The sequence below is a fragment of the Aegilops tauschii genome, chromosome 3 (assembly GCF_002575655.3).
Source record: "Aegilops tauschii subsp. strangulata cultivar AL8/78 chromosome 3, Aet v6.0, whole genome shotgun sequence".
NCBI lineage: Eukaryota > Viridiplantae > Streptophyta > Magnoliopsida > Poales > Poaceae > Aegilops > Aegilops tauschii.
The window spans coordinates 54,103,786-54,118,968 of NC_053037.3; the positions used below are offsets into that span (position 1 = coordinate 54,103,786).

General features: G+C 48.7%; 1 protein-coding gene across 1 annotated transcript; it reads right to left on the reverse strand.

The window, feature by feature from the left end:
* Nucleotides 1–11,934: 11,934 nt before the first annotated feature.
* Nucleotides 11,935–14,626, reverse strand: LOC141042700 (uncharacterized). The gene is made up of 2 exons (XM_073511579.1): nucleotides 13,142–14,626; nucleotides 11,935–12,036 (listed from the first exon to the last, which is right to left on the reverse strand). Exons 1-2 carry the CDS (start codon nucleotides 14,624–14,626, stop codon nucleotides 11,935–11,937), a joined length of 1,587 nt encoding a protein of 528 aa, XP_073367680.1.
* Between the last annotated feature and the right edge of the window lie 557 nt (nucleotides 14,627–15,183).

Genomic DNA, 15,183 nt, shown 5'->3' on the forward strand with positions numbered 1-15,183 from the left:
TCATCCGCAGACAGATGGACAGACCGAGAGAGTCAATCAGATTCTGGAGGATATGTTGAGAGCTTGTGCGCTAGATTATGGATCTAGTTGGGATGACAATTTGCCCTACGCGGAGTTCTCATACAACAATAGCTACCAGGCCAGTTTGAAGATGGCACCGTTTGAAGCCCTATACGGACGAAGGTGCAGAACACCGTTGATGTGGGATGAAGTTGGAGACCGTCAGTTGTTTGGACCAGATTTGATCAAAGAGTCCGAAGAGAAGGTTAAGTTGATTTGAGATAGACTGAAGGTAGCTCAGTCCAGGCGAAAGAGTTATGCAGATTCAAAACGCAAGGAGGTAACCTATGAAATTGGAGATAGAGCATATCTGCAAGTGTCACCCTTGCGAGGAGTGAAACGTTTTGGAGTTAAGGGAAAGTTAGCCCCGAGATTTGTAGGACCATACCGAGTTTTGGAACGTATGGGAGAAGTAGCCTACAAGTTGGAGTTACCCGAAGGATTGTCAGGAGTTCATGATGTGTTTCACGTTTCTCAGTTGAAGAAGTGTCATGCTGAGATGGCTGATATACCTTTGAGAGACATAGTGCCCCTAGAAGCGATTCAGTTGGACAGTGATTTGACTTATGAGGAGAAGCCAGTTAAGATTCTCGAGTTTGTGAGCCGAGTCACACGCAACAAGGTTATCAAGTTTTGCAAATTTCTGTGGAGCCACCATACCGAGGATGAAGCCACTGGGGAACGAGAGGATGATCTTCTCAAAGACCACCCACACCTGTTTTCTAGCCAACCCGAATCTCGAGGGCGAGATTCATCTTAAGGGGGGTAGGTTTGTAACATCCCAAAATTTCAATTTGGAATGTTATACATAGATCATTCATGCATATCATATTTTATTGCATATTTGCTTTGCAATCCTCGAAATTCTAAGCAACTCAATGACCCTCGGAGAGAGTTGGGAGTTTCACCGTTTTCGTATTTGAATTTTATCAAATATCGAAACGAGGATTATTTGTTTTAATTATTTTCTCTCCGAAAATATTTCATATTAAAATATATGAGAGGAGATAATATGACTTCTCTAAAATAAATGAAATATTGGAGGAAAAATGTTAAAATCAAATATTTGATTTTATTTGAATTTTATTGCAATTTTGTTGTAATTAGAAAAATTGCACGTTTTCAAAATTGCATTTTAGGGCCAAGAAAATGTTCATCCTGTTCTAAATATTTTATTTAGACAGAGAAAATTTGTTTTGGCATTTTTAGATTTTTATTTATTTTTCTAGGATTTATTTAAGTTTCGGCGGAATATTTTAAGAAAAACTTCTTCAGCGCCGACTGGGCCGAAGACCAGCCGAGCCGGCCCAACTGCCCCGCGCCGCCGTCTCCCTCCAGGAGACCGCGACCGCCACCGCCGCCCGCGCCCGAGTCCGACCGGGACTCCACCCTGCGCCGCCTTGCCCCCTCCCCCAAGCCACCACCCCCTCCCCCTCTTAAATACCGCCGCCGCCGCCCCCAAACCTCATCACCACCGCCGCCCAAGCCCGTAGCCGCCGCTGCCCACGCCTCGCAGCCGCCGCCACCGCGCCGCTCGCCGCCGCCTGCCGCGCCGCTCGCCGCCGCTCGCCGTCGGCGCCCGCGCTGGAGCCCCGCCGCCCCGCTGCCACCGCCGCCGCGCCCCGCCTCACCGGAGGTAGCCGCCGCCGCCGCTGTCGTCGTCGTTTTTTTCCGGTTAACCGTTCAGTTTTAAAAAAAACCCTAGATCTCGTTTTTTTTCGAATAGATCGGTTTATTTTTTGGTTTATTTATTTAGCGGATGTTCGTCCGTACGTTCAATTTAACGAACGGTGTGTATTGGTTCACCGCAGACAGCAAACGTTCGTTCGTTAGCCTGTTCGTCAGTTTTTCTTTTTCGCGGATTTTCCGCGATTATTTTCGATCGTGATTTCTGATCCGATTTTCGTTTTAGTTTAACTTTTCGCTCGTATGTCGGAATCAGGCGATTCAAGCGCTTGGATCTTCGTCTCGAAGCCCTCTTTCCGTTTAACCAACTTGAACAAGATTTTGGTATTATAAAATTTGACTTTAGTCCAGAATAGTAAACGAATCTTGTTTCTCTCGCAGTTTGAGTTTCGTTGCTCCGTTTGATTTGATTCTTTTTGCAAACCGAAGTTCTTAAGTTGAACTTTCTGGTTAGATCTTCTTATTTGAGATTTACCCGTGCATCTTTGCGTGATTGCTTATGTATGCTATTGTTTGTTTGCGATAGAGTTCCTGGAGTGCGAAGCGTGCTACTATGAGTCTCTAGGTTTTGCGGATCGTCAGCAAGGCAAGTAACACATTGATCATACTCTTTTCATACCCAGTTTTTATGCATTAGTCTCAATCCTCAAACACTGCATGATTAGGATGATTTAAGTTGTGGGTTTGGGAAGTAGATGATGAGGTAGAACCTATTACCTGTTTTATTATCAAACCCTTGGGAGTTACTTCTACGTTATGCTTATGTTGCTATGCTATGCTCGTAGACGTGGTTGGGTGAGTGATATCCATGACAGATGTGAGATTGATAATTAATGGTTCAACTTAAGGTGGCTACTTAAACACACATCTGGGTGGATTGGTTGCGGATAACTGGGGTACCAGCTCTGTCCATTTGGTTCGCCACCCAGGCTCATAGGGATCTAAGATATTTCATGCTAGAAACTTCCGTGTGCAGCCACAAGCCATTATGGGCTCTGGCATAGTTGAGTATGCTAGATGACCTCTCAAAGATGTTGGCTAGCAGATGTAGAGGGAAAGTAGGTGTATGTGTCCACGCGGAGTAGAGAGTAATGTTTCTGAAAGACTGTGTCTCGGTCATCCGTTTCTCAAACACCATGTAGTGCGAGAAATCAAACGGAGGAGATCGAGTCTTGTGGGGAAAAGTGCGCAAACCTCTGCAGAGTGTACAATCTAATCATGGTTAGCCGTGTCCCCGGTTATGGACATCTTGAGTATCTAGTACTTGGATTATCCTATGTATCTCATCACTCTAAATTAATATGTTGGGTTGTTAATCACTTTTAATTGGGGTTGAGTTGGAGGAACCTTCTCAACGATGTTTCAACCACCATGATAGTTAAAAATAAAATTTATTCCTTTGTTTGTAGGGAAAAATTGGCTTTTCGCAAAACATATTAACCAGAGGGCCTCTGCTAGCCAAATATGTATGTAGTGATAGCATTATTTTGTTCATTGCTCTACTGTGTTATTTGCCAGCATATTCCATGTGCTGACCCGTTTTTGGGCTGCAACGTATTATGTTGCAGACTTTTCAGACGATGAGTAACGATGCGATTAGGTCGTTGTCATGCACTCAGCCATGCCGTTGGAGTTGATGGACTCACTTATCTTCCAATTCTTCCGCTGTTATCTTATTTAGATGGCCTTAAGCCATATTTATTGTATTCAGTTCTCTTTTGAGACATTCAATGTAATAAGTGTGTGATTGCACTCTGTTATAAATCCTTCAAGTACTGTGTGTGTCAGCATTACCGATCCAGGGACGACACTTATGCACAGAGATTTGACTATCTGAGGTCAGGTCGCTACAGCCCTACGTCTCGGTGCCCGGAGGCGGTCGACTCGATTATGCATGTGTGATATTACAGGGGTGCGATTCCTTGTCCCTGAGGAGGGGGGTGGCTTATGTAGAGTTCGCCAGACCCCTCCTTCCCTCAGTTACACAGGGTTTGAAGTACATAAAGAGGGGCGTTACTGATAACGCTAACAATAAAGCCACATGAATGGCAATTAAGGCTATGGAGTAAACGTCCGACCGTTGCTGCACAGAGAGACCTTAGATCTCCCAGCCGTTGAGTGGTTCTTGTTGCGGTTGAGTGAGTACTCCCTGGTCGAATGAAATTGATGTTCCGAGTGGATCTCACCTGGTCGAGTGGGTGACTTTTAGTCCTTGAATGCTGATAACTTTAGGATACTGTCCTTGGGGAGGGTGTCTAGGTCAGGCCTATGACCCTACCCTAGGTACATATCATCATCATTAGCCCCCGAATGGTTCAGGGTTTGAGTGAAAAAAGGAGTTGAAGATGGTTCCGAATCGATATTTGTGCTTGGAAAATGCCTTCCTTGGAGTGGAGGATCATATGACAACTTTGATTTGGTTTTCAGTCGCCGTGATCCATTTATGGAGAGTCGAGTGAACTTTCACTGATGAGCTCCGAGTCTTAATATGGTATGCAATCTTTGATGCGATTGCCTCCTCTGCTATTCCCGGATCTTGCGGGATTCGAAATTTGGGGAAGCGCGCGGGACGGAACGGTCACAGTAAACGGAACGGAGTAAGCGCGGACGCCTTGATCTCCGCACCGCCTTTTTCGCCACGTACCGAGCGGGCGCTAGTTGCGGGATTTGACAGGATAGCTCAGGCCCATCTGTCAGCCACTCGGAAATGGCATCATATAAGGCTTCGAGCCGGGGCGTTTTGCATAGTCTCCCTCTGTTTCTCCTTCTTCTTCCTCTGCTTCTCCACCACAGCCGCATCCGCCCTCGACTTCGCCTCCCGTCCGTTCACCCCTCGCTGCGATGGCGCATGACAAGACGGCAGCGCTGGAGCGTGTGAAGAAGGGCGCCGTGAAGGGGAAGGGGAAGAAGACCAGCCGGGGAGGGTCGTCGTCGAGATCTGGTTTGCCGCCCGGCTGGGTCCAAGGTGACTGGATCCGATCCACCATCCAGCTGACCGATTTGCAAGACCTGACCAAAAGTGGGGTGATCGAGCATGGATCTTGGAGGCTCCCGGGGGATGAGACGAAGCCGCGGCCTCAGGAGGGTAAGTGCGTTTTGCTCGCCACTCACGCGACCGTGGTTTCTCTTTGCCCCCACTCCCTTTCTTCCGTGGTTTCCTGAACTTCTTTGGAGCTCAACTCCACCATTTTTCTCCCAACACCATCACATATCTTTCTGCCTTTGTCTCCATGTGCGAAAACTTCTTGGGTTGTCGACCACACTGGGGCTTGTTTAAACACATTTTTACTTGCCGCTCGCAAACCGTGAAAAAAGCTAGCCCGAATGATGAGCGAACCCAGGTGATCCGGATGTGTGGGGGCTTGGGTATCCAGAGAGGGGGAAGAGCGCGTTTCCAGCCATGACCCTTCCTGACTCGGTCAGAGGATGGCAGTCGACTTGGTTTTACTGCAAAGACAAGTCGATCCCTTCCCAGTCGACTGGCCTCCCCCCTTTTCCTTGGAGCGAGTTCGGAAACCCACCTCCTTGACGCTGGATCTAGCAGAGAAGGTAGAATTGTCCATGCTGATGGAGCGGGTGGTTCAACTGATCCACGAGGGAGTGACTGGAATGGATATGTTAGAAGTTTTTCTCAGTCGATGTATCCAACCTCTCCAAGCTCGTGATCATTCCATGTGGATGTACTCGGGGATCGAGGACTCCACTCGGATCCATCCAGAGGACGTTAATGAGAAGATCGTGTCACAGTGGGTGCGAGGTATCACCGGGAACAAAGATAACCCAGGGGGTCCCAAAGAGTCCTACCATTCGACGCCAACAACCAGCCAGACAAGGTTCACTCTTTTCCTTCCGAGTGTTTTCTATCTCAATTTTCAGTCGTCCATTTCTCATTTGCTTCTGTGACTTTGCAGATCTATACGGAAACATAATCGATGCCAAATGGAGAGCAAGAGCAGTACCAGGAAGGAGGGGAAAGCGAAGGTGAGAGCAGTATGAATTGGCACTCTGATGGTGGAGAGGAGGAGGAGGAGAGCGAGGACTCGAGCAGTGACGAAGAAGTTGAGTCGCCGCCCCGCACTGAAAGGCGTTCCAAACAATTCCATGACCCAGCAAGTGTCCGCGGCAAGGCGGCTGCGCCGACTGGACAATCTTCCAAACACACTCAGACTTCATCTCCGGTGCCGACTGAGAAGGCTCCAAAGCATCCTAAAGTTGCAGCATCGAAGCCTCGGAAGGCCTTGCCCAAGATCAAGATCGACATCCCCGTCGCTTCTGCGTAAGTGCCTCGGACTTTTTTCTTATTTCAAAAGCCTTTGCTGTCGACTCTTTCTTGACTTGACCAAGTGGATCTTTTAATTCATAGTGCTGCAACTTCTGTGACTTCTACCTACCGTTACAAGGAAATGATGAGGAAGCTGAAGATGCCGTTACTTCAAACGTTGGTATGACTTATGCTGTTCTGTTTTGTCTTGTTTTCGCTGACTTGACTTCCGGTCGACTGAATTCGTACGGTCGAATCCTTTCAGCCCCGATGAACGTTATTGACCTTCCAAACGACGATGAGGACTATGTACCACTGAGGCCCAGGGGAAGGAGAAACAAGAAGGTGTCATCTGGTAGGACGCCTCTTTCAACGCCGGTGATAGAACCAGTAATCCAGGAAGCCGGTGATGCCAATCGGACTTCTGTAACTTTCACTGTACCATTATCGAGTGCCCAGCCTTCATCGTCGACTGCCCAAGCTCCGGTCTCGTCTGTGCCAGTCCAAGCCTCGGATCTTCAAACTGCCGTGACTGCCTTACCCAATCCACTGTTCACCACTTATCGTGTCCCGGAGGACCCCGCTGAAGCTGCCAGGGAAGCTATTCGTCAAGCGAGTCTAATGAAGGAACAGATGAAGGTGGTGCGAGAGGCCAGTCAAGCTATCTATGACGCCAGTTCTGCCCTCCAAGCCAATGTTCAGGTCAGCTGTCTTCCGACTGACTTTACAACTTGTCGCTTGTTCTGTTAGGATATGGTACCTGAAAACTTGCTTCAACTTATATCTGTACACCCACTGAGTGGTGCTGCTTGTAGTTTTTTCTCGAGTAGTTTTTCCACTTGAGTCGACTAGGCAACGTCGAGCGTATTAATACCTTTGGACCAGTGGGGGCACGCTGAGTGCACCCACTGGGTGTAGTCCCCGAGGTCACCGTCGAGTGATCTGACTCGATGGTGGTCTTTGAGCGAATTTTGCTTTTATTACTCTTCCACTCGTTCTGGCGGACCATGTCGAGTGGAATTAGGTCCAGTGGGGGTATGCAGAGTGCACCCACTGGGTGTAATCCCCGAGACCATAGTCGACTGCTGGCAGTTGGCTGTGGTCTAAAAACATAACTTCTTTTTTGTCTTTTTCTGTCGACTGGACGGGCCAAGTCGGTCGATCCAGTGGGGGCACGCTGCCACTGGAGTGTAGTCCCCGAGACTACTGTTGGATATTTTTGATTCGGCAGTAGTCTTAGAACTATTTGAATTGTCTTTCATTGCTCGGAAGCAACTAATCCTTGTTTTTGTCAACTGACTGTCTATTTTCGCAGAGATCTTGTGGGCTTGGGGCCTGTTATACCGAGTTGGAAAAGAAACAGATCCAGCTCGACCTTGATCTGAAACATGCTCAAGAGAACTTGCAGAAGGCTAGGGACGAAGCAACTGGTATGGCCGGTGAGAGCTTGTCGACTGTCTTTCGTCCTGTCTTCCCATTCCTTGTTCTGACCCAAATGTCATTTCTTGTAGAAAAAATGAGGGAGGCTCTGGAGAAGTAGGATCGTGACCTTGCCGAGGCGCAGAAGGCAGCTCTAGAAAAGACAAGACTTGCTGAGGAGAAACTGGCTTCGGTCGGCAAGCTGGAGGAAGAGAACGCCAAGCTTAAAACTGCCCTCGATGAAGCCAACAAGGAATCAACCCGACTGAAGAAGGACAAGGATGCTCTGACTGATAAAGCTAGTGACCTGGTGCAGAGGAGGAACGAGCTGGAGACTTATCTGGGAGGGCTTGCCCAAAAGCTGTTCCTTATGCTTGAAGGTATTTCTTTTCCCGATTGTTTTGCCGTTGTTGACTCAACATGTCGCCGTTGACTCACCTCCGACTTTTGCACACAGAGTTCTGCCAGAATTTCGAGGAGGAGACTGGGCGGATCGAAACGAACTTGGATCCCATCAACTCCCCAATCAAGGATGAAGCTACCATGAACGTACTCCGACTAGAATCTCGTCTTGCGAGCGTCACTGATTACATTGCTCGACTGAAAGTGGCGGTTTCATGAGTCGACACTGCACTCTGGCCCAATACCACGCTTCAGAACGACTTGGAATCTCTGATGACTCGACTCAATCAGATTCCTGATCGAGTGTTGGAATGGAAGAAGTCCTCTGCTCGTTGTGGTGCTGACATGGCTCTGTCTCTGGTTCGAGTCCACTGCAAGGAAGTCAGGGAGGAGAAGCTCGCAGCGCTCAAGGTTGCCAATACCAAGAAGCTCAACTTTCAATCCTTCGTGGAGACTTTCATTGACGCAGCCACTTGGATCGTAGACGGAATCGACTTGGGTGAGTTCGTAGAGCCTGCCAGTCCTCCTCCTGAGGAGTGAAAAACTTTATACCATGCTTAAATTTGCCTCAGAATGTCGAGTGGTCTTGTAATTGTGAAACTTCTGCGGGTCCGATGCCCGAGTACTTTGATCCGTGAACCAAAACCTTAGGATTTATCCGAACTTGATTTATCCCCGAATATGCTTGTGATTTGTGTCCGAGTGGAACTTGTTTCTTCACTCGGTATAGTCTTTGTATTTGCTATGCAGTTCCGAGGAGAAGGTCGCAGACGACCTGTACCTCGTCGTCCTTGCGGATGAGGATGGAGCGCATATTGTATTTGTGACGTAGCTCCTAGGAGAAGGTCTCAGACGACATGTACCTCATCGTCCTTACGGATGAGGATGGAGCGCACATTGTATTTGTGGTGTAGCTCCTAGGAGAAGGTCGCAGTCGACCTATACCTCGTTAGTTCCCGAGTGGGAGGTTTGCTCTCCACTCGGTAGGATTTTTTAAACTTAGGCGAGTACTGGACTGCATCTAAGCCCCCGAGTGGGAGGTTTGCTCTCCACTCGGTAGTTTTTTTAAAACTTAGGCGAGTACTGGACTGCAGCTAAGCCCCCGAGTGGGAGGTTTGCTCTCCACTTGGTAGGATTTTTTTTAAAACTTAGACGAGTACTGGACTGCAGCTAAGCCCCTGAGTGGGAGGTTTGATCTCCACTCGGTAGGATTTTTTAAACTTAGGTGAGTACTGGACTGCAGCTAAGTTCCCGAGTGGGAGGTTTGATCACCACTCGGTAGGATTTTTTAAACTTAGGCGAGTACTGGACTACAGCTAAGCCCCCGAGTGGGAGGTTTGCTCTCCACTCGGTAGGATTTTTTTAAACTTAGGCGAGTACTGGACTGCAGCTAAGCCCTCGAGTGGGAGGTTTGCTCTCCAATCGGTAGGATTTTTTTAACTTAGGCGAAACAGATTTGCAGCTAAGCCCCCGAGTGGGAGGTTTGCTCTCCACTCGGTAGGATTTTTTTTAAACTTAGGCGAGTACTGGACTGCAGCTAAGCCCCGAGTGGGAGGTTTGCTCTCCACTTGGTAGGATTTTTTAAACTTAGGCGAGTACTGGACTGCAGCTAATCCCCCGAGTGGGAGGTTTGTTCTCCACTCGGTAGGATTTTTTAAACTTAGGCGAGTACTGGACTGCAGCTAAGCCCCCGAGTGGGAGGCTTTCTCTCCACTTGGTAGGATTTTTTAAACTTAGCCGAATCGGATTCGCAGCTAAGCCCCCGAGTGGGAGGCTTGCTCACCGCTTGGTAGGATTTTTCTAACTTAGGCGAAACTGATTCACAGCTAAGTCTCCGAGTGAGAGGGTTGCTCACCACTCGGTAGGATTTTTCGAACTTAGGTGAAACGGATTCGCAGCTAAGTCACCCACTGGGGGGATTTCAGACACAAATATGAGCAACGACAGTTATTTTAGAAGATTGTAAAGCTCTGTCTTTGATAAACAAACTACAAATGTATTTCTTATTACATCTCAACAGACTGAGTGCTTAAGTATAAAAGGGGCGGAGAATCTCAGCATTCCAAGCGCGCGGCTCGTCTTTCTTGTGCTCGACATTGTAGAGGTGGTATGCTCTGTTGTGGAGTACTTTGGTGACAATGAAGGGGCCTTCCCACGCGGGAGCAAGCTTGTGAGGTTTCTGCTGATCCACTCGAAGAACGAAGTCTCCCTCTTGAAAGGCTCGACCCCTCACGTTTCTGGCATGGAGTCGACGTAGGTCTTGCTCATAAATGGTCAACCGAATCAAGTCCATCTCTCTTTCTTCTTCCAGGAGATCTACTGCATCTTGTCGTGCTTGCTTTGCTTCAGCTTCTGAGAAAAGCTCGACTCGCGGCGCGTTGTGAAGCAAGTCACTCGGGAGTACAGCTTCAGCTCCATAGACCAAAAAGAACGGAGTTCGGCCAGTCGACCGATTAGGAGTTGTTCTTAATCCCCAAAGAACTGATGGAAGTTCATCGACCCAAGCTCCCGCGGCATGCTTGAGGTCACGCATCAATCGAGGTTTCAACCCTTTGAGAATCAATCCGTTTGCTCTTTCAGCTTGTCCAGTCGACTGGGGGTGGGTGACTGAAGCATAGTCGACCCGAGTGCCTTGGGAAGCATAGAAGGCTCTGAACTCATCAGAGTCGAAGTTCGACCCATTATCAGTGATGATGCTGTGTGGAACACCATATCTGAATGTCAACTCTCTGATGAAGCTGACAGTAGTACTGGATTCAGGATTTTTGATAGGCTTGGCTTCAATCCACTTGGTGAACTTGTCGACTGCCACGAGCACATGAGTGAAGCCACTCCTACCAGTCCTCAGAGGTCCAACCATATCTAATCCCCAGACAGCAAAAGGCCAGATGAGTGGAATGGTCTTCAGGGCAGATGCGGGCTTGTGAGACATGTTGGAGTAGAATTGGCATCCTTCGCATTTGTCCACTATATCTTTCGCCATTTCATTTGCTCGCGGCCAATAAAATCCTGCTCGGTATGCTTTGGCCACAATGGTCCGAGAGGACGCATGGTGACCACAGGTCCCTGAGTGGATTCATTGAGGATCACTCGACCTTCTTCCGGCGTTATGCATTTCTGGCCGACTCCTGTCACACTTTCTCTGAACAGCTGGCCTCTTATCACCGTGAAGGCTTTGGATCGACGGACGATCTGGCGAGCTTCCTCTTCATCCTCTGGGAGTTCCTTCCGATGAATGTATGCAATGTATGACACTGTCCAATCGGGGGTGATGACCAGAACCTCCATGACCAAGTCGACCACCGCTGGGACATCAACTTCAGTCAGATCGGTTGAACTCTTGGGTTGCGGGGGCTCTTCTGTGAAAGGATCCTCTTGTACTGATGGGGTGTGAAGGTGCTCCAGAAACACGTTGCTGGGGATAGGCTCACGCTTTGAGCCAATTTTTTCCAGCTCATCAGCAGCCTGGTTCTTCAGTCGGGGAACGTGATGGAGCTCCAAACCCTCAAACTTCTTCTCTAGTTTCCTCACTGCATTGCAATATCCTGTCATAGCTGGGCTCCTGACATCCCATTCCTTCATCACTTGATTCACAACTAGATCTGAGTCGCCATATACCATCAACCGACGGACGCCGAGTGTGATGGCCATACGCAACCCATATAACAGTGCTTCGTATTCTGCTTCGTTGTTGGAGGAATCAAAGTGAATCTGGAGAACATAATTGAGCTTGTCACCTCGAGGGGACACCAGGACTACTCTTGCACCCGAACCGTTCAGCATCTTGCACCCGTCGAAGAACATGGTCCAATGGTCCGACTGGACTTGAGTCGGGAGTTGCTGTTCGGTCCACTCGACGAGGAAATCTGCTATTGCCTGGGACTTGATTGCTTTCTTTGCCTCAAACTTGATATCCAGTGGTCCAAGTTCAATCGCCCATTTCGCCACTCGACCAGTTGCATCTCTATTGTTCAAAATCTCTGATAATGGAGCATCACTGACGACTGAGATCGGGTGATCTGAAAAATAGTGCACAACTTTCTTCACAGTCAAGTAGATTCCATACACAAGCTTCTGATAATGCGGATATCTCTGCTTGGATTGATTCAAAACTTCAGAAATATAATAGATTGGGCGTTGAACTTTATAGGCCTTGCCTTCCTCTTCCCACTCGACCGTGAGTACGGTACTGACAACTTGTCCAATGGCTGCAATGTAAAGCAGTAAAGGCTCTTTGCTGATTGGAGCAACAAGCACCGGCTGGGTGGAGAGCAGGGCTTTGAGCTCTGCAAACGCTGCGTCAGCTTTGGGAGTCCACTCGAACGTGTCAGACTTTTTCATCAGTCGGTACAAAGGTAATGCCTTCTCGCCGAGACGGGAGATGAATAGACTTAAAGCAGCCAATCGACCAGTAAGCTTCTGCACATCATGAAGGCACACGGGGTGCTTCATTCGGAGAATGGCACCAACTTTGTCTGGGTTAGCGTCGATCCCTCGTTCGGAAACGAGAAAACCGAGTAACTTTCCCCCGGAAACTCCGAATGTACACTTTGATGGATTCAGCTTGATATCATACCTTCTCAAGTTGGCAAAGGTTTCAGCTAGGTCAGTCAGTAGGTCGGAACTTTTACGTGACTTAACCACGATGTCATCCATATATGCTTCCACATTCTGACTGATTTGATTGAACAAACACTTCTGAATCATGCGCATGAATGTGGCACCAGCATTCTTGAGACCAAAAGGCATGGTGACATAACAAAAACACCCGAATGGGGTGATGAAGGCTGTTTTTATTTCATCGGGTCCATACAGTCGGATCTGATGGTACCCGGAATAAGCGTCCAGAAAGGACAAACACTCACACCCCGTAGTCGAGTCAACAATTTGATCGATGCGGGGGAGAGGAAAATGATCTTTCGGGTAGGCCCGATTGATATGCTTGAAGTCAATACACATGCGAAGTGAGTCGTCCTTTTTAGGGACCATAACTACACTGGCAAGCCACTCAGAGTGGTATATTTCTCGGATGAACTCAGCTGCCAGAAGCCGAGCCACCTCTTCGCCAATTGCTTTCCTCTTCTCCACGGCAGACCAACGGAGATGTTCCTTGACTGGTTTTACCTTTGGGTCGACTCGTAAACGGTGCTCAGCCAGTCCCCTGGGTACACCCGGCATGTCAGATGGTTTCCATGCGAAGATGTCCCAGTTCTCATGGAGGAACTGGACGAGCGCTTCTTCCAATTTGTTGTCGAGTGTTGTTGATATGTGAGTCGGAGCAGCATTTGGATCGGTCGGGTGGATGTGAACTACCTTGGTTTCGCGTGACGACTGAAATGCGGAATTAGAAGCTGGCTTCTTGGCTCCAAGGAAATCACTGGGATCTGCGTTCTTCTTATGCTCTTCCCACTCGACTGCGGCCAACTGCTCGTCAGCAATCTTCGAGCCCTTCTGGAAGCACTCTTCTGCTTGTTGCTGATTGCGAGTAATTGTGATCACGCCCTTTGGGCCAGGCATCTTCAGTTTGAGGTACACATAACATGGTCGAGCCATGAACCTAGCATAAGCTGGCCTGCCCAAGATAGCATGGTAAGCACTTTTAAAATCCACAACCTCAAACGTGAACTTCTCCTTGCGGAAATGATTTGAATCACCAAAAACCACGTCAAGAGCAATCTGGCTGAGTGATTCAGCTTTCTTCCCAGGAATAACGCCATGGAATCTCATGTTGCTCTCGCTAAGTTTGGACATCGGAATGCCCATCCCCCGGAGGGTCTCAGCGTACAAAATGTTCAGGCCACTGCCACCGTCCATCAAAACTTTCGTCAGTCGGGTTCCTTCAACCACTGGGTCGACCACCAACGCTTGCCTCCCAGGGGTGGCCACACGCGCTGGGTGATTAGATTGGTCGAATGTGATGGCGGTCTGGGACCACTTCAAGTATGCGGGTGCTGCTGGAGCGACCATGTTCACCTCTCTGTTGATGACCTTCAGTCGACTCTTACTTTCGACGTCAGCGAAGATCATCAAAGTTGCATCAACATGAGGGTATTCATCATCCTCATCTTTAGCTATATCTTTGTCGGCTTCTTTTTCCTTTCCTTTTTCACTCGACTGCCCTTTTATGAACTGCTGAATCAGCAATCTGCACTGCTGAGTGGTGTGCTTTGGGTAAATCAAGTTTCCTTCTTCATCTTTCTTGGTGTGAATATAGCACGGCAAATCCATCACATCCTTTCCAGATTGATCTTTGACTTTCTTGGGGGCCCACGTCCCTTTGGGTTTTCCCTTGAACTTTCCTTGGGCTGCAACTGGTACTTCGTCCGGACCTACAGGTTCGGCCTTGCGCTTTTGTTTCCGACTGGAATTACCTCCACCAGTATCATGACCGACTGGTTTGCTCTTTCCACTACGGAGTCTATCTTCTTCTTCTCCATTAGCATACCGAGTGGCGATCTCCATCATCTGAGTCAAAGTCATATCACCTGTCCGACCGAACTTCATGACCAGCTCTCGATACTTAACGCCTTCCTTGAAGGCACAAACTGCTTGATGCGGGGACACACTTTCCACTGTGTGATGTAAAGTGGTCCACCTCTGAATGTAATCTCTCAGAGTTTCACCCGGTTTCTGCACACAATGCTGCAATTCAGCCAATCCTACCGGCCGCTTGCAAGTACCCTCAAAAGTTCTGACAAACACTCGGGCAGGTTCTTCCCAACTGAAAATGCTGCCTGGTGCCAACTGGGTCAACCATGCTCTGGCAGAACCTTCCAACATCAGAGGAAGATGCTTCATGGCTACTTCATCATTGCCTCCACCAATCTGTACAACCACTCGGTAATCTTGAAGCCAAGTGTCGGGCCTGGACTCACCGGTGAACTTGCTGACTCCGGATGCCAACCTAAAATTGGGAGGAATCACTACAGCCCTGATGGCTCTACTGAAACACTCTGGGCCTGAAACATGAACTCTGCTTTCAGTCGGATGATCTCTGCCATGGCCCTCTCTGTGAGCTCTGTTCCTGTCAACCAGGCCTTGAACAATAATGGACCTTGCATCAAAGCCTGGCTCTCTTGGGTCGATTGGTATCCTTCGCTCGCCACTGTGAGGGCGTCTGTCTTCATGCTGCCGTGGAACATATGATCCACTCCTCGGAGGAGGTGTGGGCACTCGACGGCGGTCATCACGATTGAGTCGGGGTTCATAGTGCTCAAGGTTTCTATACCGATCTTGCCGGTGCCCGCGTCCCTCACGCCTTGGGGGCGATCTTGGGCTGTGAGCAGATTGAACAGTATCTGCCACCACAGACCTGCTGTGAATCCTATTCCGCGATTGAGATACTGCAGTGTTTT

Coding starts and splice junctions, on each gene's coding strand:
- LOC141042700 (XM_073511579.1), bottom strand. CDS start 14,626: ATGAAGCATCTTCCTCTGATGTTGGAAGGTTCTGCCAGAGCATGGTTG. Junction 12,037..13,141: donor AGTCGTCACGCGAAACCAAG/GTAGTTCACATC, acceptor TTTACATTGCAG/CCATTGGACAAGTTGTCAGT.